Source organism: Rosa rugosa, chromosome 1 (genome assembly GCF_958449725.1).
Source record: "Rosa rugosa chromosome 1, drRosRugo1.1, whole genome shotgun sequence".
Lineage (NCBI taxonomy): Eukaryota > Viridiplantae > Streptophyta > Magnoliopsida > Rosales > Rosaceae > Rosa > Rosa rugosa.
This window is the reverse complement of record NC_084820.1, coordinates 39,906,894-39,912,183: the sequence shown is the minus strand read 5'-3', so window position 1 is coordinate 39,912,183 and position 5,290 is coordinate 39,906,894. Positions and strand designations below refer to the sequence as shown.

The window sequence follows — 5,290 nt, the reverse complement described above, 5'->3', positions numbered from 1 at the left end:
CGCACAAAAACACGCTGTAAAAGCTCGCGCCGTAAAAGACCATGGGTCTTTTACGGCATGCAAAAATGCGTCATAAAAGAATAAGTAACACGCCATAAAAGTAGTTCCACAACCATCATTTAGGTCATTTACTACCCACATTGCACGCCGTAAAAGTCCTCATATTAAAGGCGTACACAGCACGCCGTAAAAGAGTGGCTAAACTCCTAGTTAAGGCACACACTGCCCGCCGTAAATGAGGTATGTTCAAACAAAAAAAAAAATTTCCTTTTTCCTCAAATATCATACTCATATTACCCTCATTGTAATTAATTTCATTTATAAAGTAACAACTGGAAATGTATTAGTAAAACTCATTACATCAATCAATTAAAGTCATATCCCTAAACCCTAAACATATTTGAAGTTACCTAACTACAACAGAGGAATTTAAGCAAGTTCATTGTTATACTATAACTGCCTTTGGTTTCCTTTCAATATGCTTCTGTTTCCATGTCCTTCCCTTCTCTGCTGAGCTTTTATTCTCGTCACTCAACTAATAGCTAGCATTGAGCTTTCATCCAACCTATCAACTAGAAACAAACAGCTTCTATCAACATACTTTAAAAGTTTAAATCATCACTTCAATCATATATAAATGAACTGAAGCTTTTAGTTGCAAGGTGTACAAACTTTTGAATTTGATCACTTACATATCACACTAAGATTGCACATACTGACCTCTTCTTTTGTCCAAGGTATCAATTGTTTGAATGTACCAGTGATCGATTCATCTAGTATAGCAAAAGACCTCATTGATCCTATTAAAAATATCATACAGAGGATGTCATTCACCAAGTAAAAACATAAGGTAATTAACTAATAGGACTTTCCAAACAAACATTGCTTACTTTATTTTCTTAATGAACACTAAAGACTATCAGTGGACTCTTTACCTCAAGATTGTTAAGAGTCACACTACACATACGATTAATAGAATTCAGTAAAAATTAATATGTACAAGGATCCCTAGGAATGTGTTAATACTAGATATGCATTATGTTCTACCATTCCTTTTTCCATCATATCCCTTGGGCTTCTTTACACTTTTCCACAGGCAGATACAACGACAAAGAAATACATGTAAAAAAATGAGCCTTGATACTTACCAACAGCAACTTTTGTAAGCCCAGGAAGGTCAAGATGTGTCAAGTTGATAACTGCCAGGAATCAAACATAAATTTGTTATGTCAGTAGAAGAGAAGAAGAAAATGTGGTAATCACAACACTACTACTCTCACAATCCGTGGCTAGGTCACTCATTCAACAATGTGGCACACTTTAGTTCTAGTTATACTAGTTTTGGAAATCCTGAAAAAGCCTTCCATCTTATCTGTTTATCATTTTAAGAAATGTGATAATATGCAAAACTTGAGTAGATTTTCCTAAGATTGTAAATGACATTTGAAACAAGATTGTCAAATCCAAGACAAATTACTATGTTAACAGTCTATGAATACCTCCACACATTCTTTCTCATTCCAATTCCCAAAGTGCCGGATGCAAAATAAGTACAAGCAAACAAATCAAGTACCCATTATCTTACCATTAGGAGAATATATGCTAAGATGAATTGGAACACTGGAGATCATTTGCTGCGGCCAGTTTCACGATCTGTCTAGTCTGAAATTTCCTTTCTTACAGCAGCTGTACATACATAATCAATATTGGCATGTTAGTCGTGTGAAGAAAATAAACAAGTAAACAAAAAAGATTAATCAAGCTACTGATTTTCATTTTATTATTCCTTGAGATATACTTTGAAAGTGTAATATGGAAACCTTACTGATATGGATACCAATAAAATTTAAATAGAATTGAAACATAGCAAATTAAATCCAAACGAGCAAAATCAGAAAAAGAATAAGCTCAGCTTGGCTTGTTTCCATGACTGAGCTTGAGCTTAGCTTGGACGCTTCGTACAACTCAGTGACAAATAATCAAACAAATAAAGATGTGCGATTAAATAGAGTAATGGACCACCCAGAGGCTTAATATGAACTTGGGAGGTGACATTAAGCTATTAAGTAATATGGACTCTATAGTCTATACCTTACTAAGTCAATATCACAGATTCAAAGTAGACGAGCATGCAACTCTTATATCTAACATCAATCACTAAACTTTTACTTTGGAAGGCTTCTGATGGACCCAAATTTAAAAACAAGCCTTCTCATTCTAAAAATTTGATTCATTTCAAATTCTTTCAGAAATTATGCCTCTTATATCTAACATTGATCACTACACTTTTGCTTTGGAAAGGCTTCTTGTCTTTCGCTCAAAATGGATCTATTTTTTAAAACAAGCCATCTGATTATACAAAAAATTGCAATCCTAAAACCCAGAAACTAACAAGCCAAGTTTAATTATATAAAAAACCATATATCATTCTGAAGAAGAACCTATTCAGTCTTCCAACAGGAAATCGTTCCCTGCTTTCTGTTACTACAGGTAAATAATTGACCTATCAAACAACTGATGAGCAGCAAGGCTTGCTTCCAAATCTTACTAAAGTATGTCTTGCAGCATAGAAATAACCCATCAGAACCCAAGCTGTAAAAGTAAATTGGACACCAATATTTATCCTTTCCCCACCGCTAACATACCAAAGGTAGAGGAAGCAGCTCATAGTACACTCTGTAAAACTGACTATGCTAGGATTGCTGATAGCTTGAAAGCTATTTCAATGCTTCTGCTTAACACAATAATCATACTCTCTATCTTCATCGCTAAGCAAATTATGCAACAGACTTCAATCAAGCAAAGCATTCACACAGCATCTACTAAGAAATAGGTTATACAGCTGACCAAAGCAGAGTCCGAATACCTGGATCAATCAGAGAGAAAAGAGAAGGTGGAGGAATGAATCGGGAGCTGACCTGGCCACCAACGGCAGCGATGGAGGGAAGCGAGTCCCAAAGAGTCGGTAATGCGCTAGCTTCGCCGTGGTCACCGAGAGCTGTGCAAGCTCTTTGGATTTTGTTGACCAGTGAGCGGTGACGGAGGGAGCTACGAACGGGGTGGGAGTCAAATCGCGTGGATCTGAGAAAACGTTCACGATTCGGAAAAGGTAGATCTGCTATGGGGATTGTGACGGTGATGAGTCGGCTAGACAGAAATAGAGAAAGGAGGTGTGGGGATGTTCGAGAGTATTTGAAAACTTAGACCTGAGCTGCTCAATAACCAGTAGAAAATTATGAAAATCAAAAACCCAAAAAGAGAATTGGAATAGCAATTGGAAGAGGGAAATTTCGCGAGAGAGCCGTGTTGGGCGTCTGAGAGGAGAGAGGTTTCGTTTTCGATGAGCACCTTTATTTCCTTTCACAGAACAAAAGAAAAAAAGGTGGGAAGTTTAAGTTTGGCGAAAAAAATTGAGCGGGCAACACAGTTTGATACCACCTCCATTTGCGGCGCACAACTAATGCACGCACTAAATACCTCATCCTCATTTACGGCATGCAACCAAAGAATGCCGTAAATACCTCTACATAATACTACATTTATGGCGTGCTACCAATGCAAGCCGTAAATAACTCATGACAGGATCTTATTTACGGCGCACTTTTAAAGCACGCCGTAAATAACTCTATGTAACACTACATTTACGGCATGCATTAATTGCACGCCGTAAATGACTAATTTTTACGGCACACATGTATGCACGCCGTAAATTTTAGGCGGTAAAAGCCCAGATTTCTTGTAGTGTTCCTTGAATAGCTCATCTCCACCGCCTTGCCCTTCTTCTGTGTATACCATCTCCCTTCTTTGATGGAGGATGTCGACACTGGCTGAATGTAAGGTCTGGTTAAAACCCCTTGCCGCTTATCTACTTGCTCTTCTTCCCTCGCGGTCTTCAACTTTTTGAATAAGTTTGAGTCCCTTGGAGAAAGAGTTTCTGAACCACTGTATACTCTTGGGCTGCATGGTTGGAAGTTTCTAGAGGATGATACTAACCGTATTGGCGGCAGAGATCCAAAGCGGACAGTCTGGGATGTTTCCTCATCTAGGGCTTGAGTGTCACATTCTTCCTTGCACCGAGAGCATAGGACGATGGGTAAACGAGTCTTGGATTCCCGCTTTATGACTTTGTCTCCAACCCTTTTCAAATCCTTAGCCGCATTGTCTGGACTTTGATTCTGCTGATCTTTTTCACCCCATGCCACGTCCACCATGTTGATGCCGGTATCTGGGAAGGGATCTAGGTCCACCAACGCTGCTGCTGTTTTCAGTGCCTCTACTTTCAAACTACCGTTATTTAACCAGATTTGGATCTGATCCTTCAGCTTAACACAATCGGCTGTATTATGATTCCACATATTATGGAGTTTGCAGTATTTCTTCCCCCTTAGCTGCTCTGGTTTGGGAAATGGGCCGAAGTCAGTTTTCACCATCCTTGCGGCGATCATTTCATCCAAGATTTCATGCGCTTTGTTCGCGTCGTAAGTATAACTTGCAAACTCTGGTTTGGTGAAAACCACCGACTTGAGCTTCACCGGCTCTTTGCACAGTTTCAGTTGCTTTAGTGTTGAAGCCTTTTTTCCGGTGAGTTCCAGGGCAGCTATCTCGTCTTCTTCAGACTCGTCAGCCTCTGCCAGGCCGGATTCCTCGCTCCTATAGTAAGGATCATAGGAACTTGATTGATGGCTGAGCGCAGCCACAGTTCTATGCTTCCCAGGCATGTATGTTCCTTTGGATGAGTTTCTCATGGCGTCCATTTCCCTGAGGAGATGCTCAAAGCTCCCTACTTCTGTGATCAGTTCCCCCATAGAGTTGAACATGCTTCCATGCTGTTTTTTGCGTTGGCGGGGCTCTAAGCCTTTGATTGCCAACTTTACCAGTTCTTTCTCTGGTAGAATCACGTTCAACTTTCCTTTCTGGATCTGAAAGCGCTGAAGGTACATGACAGCGGATTCAGTTGGCTACTGAGCCATCTGAGTGAGTGAAGCCAGATCTACTTCCGGCTCGATAGTCCCGAAGGTTTCCTTGAACAGCTTCTCCATCGCGGGCCAACTTGCAACTGATCCCGATTGCAGCTTAGTGAACCAGGTGAAGGCAGACCCCGATAAAGAAGTAGCGAAGATGTTACACTTCAGATTGTCATCGTTCTGGTATTGGGCACACTGTACTCGAAACCTAACCAAATGGGCCGCGGCATTTTCGACTTCCTCTCCCGAGAAAGTAGAGAACGTAATGTTCTTATATCCCCTAGGATAAGGTGTCTGTGTAATATGCGGTGGGAAGGGCCCCTGGT

At 40.2% G+C, this 5,290-nt stretch overlaps 1 protein-coding gene across 4 annotated transcripts; it reads right to left on the bottom strand.

Moving 5' to 3' along the window:
* Positions 1-277: 277 nt before the first annotated feature.
* On the bottom strand, positions 278-3,428 carry LOC133737255 (phragmoplastin DRP1A-like). Of its 4 annotated transcripts, none has more exons than XR_009859821.1 (5): positions 2,919-3,428; positions 1,586-1,686; positions 1,149-1,199; positions 721-800; positions 278-572 (listed from the first exon to the last, which is right to left on the bottom strand). XR_009859821.1 is itself a non-coding variant. In XM_062164855.1 (5 exons), exons 2-5 carry the CDS (start codon positions 1,629-1,631, stop codon positions 532-534), a joined length of 246 nt encoding a protein of 81 aa, XP_062020839.1. In that variant the 5' UTR covers positions 1,632-1,686; positions 2,919-3,428; the 3' UTR covers positions 278-531. The 4 variants fall into 4 exon arrangements, 2 of the variants coding, with proteins under 2 accessions (XP_062020839.1, XP_062020844.1); XR_009859822.1 differs by having other exon boundaries at positions 278-565; XM_062164855.1 differs by having other exon boundaries at positions 693-800.
* Positions 3,429-5,290: the final 1,862 nt, after the last annotated feature.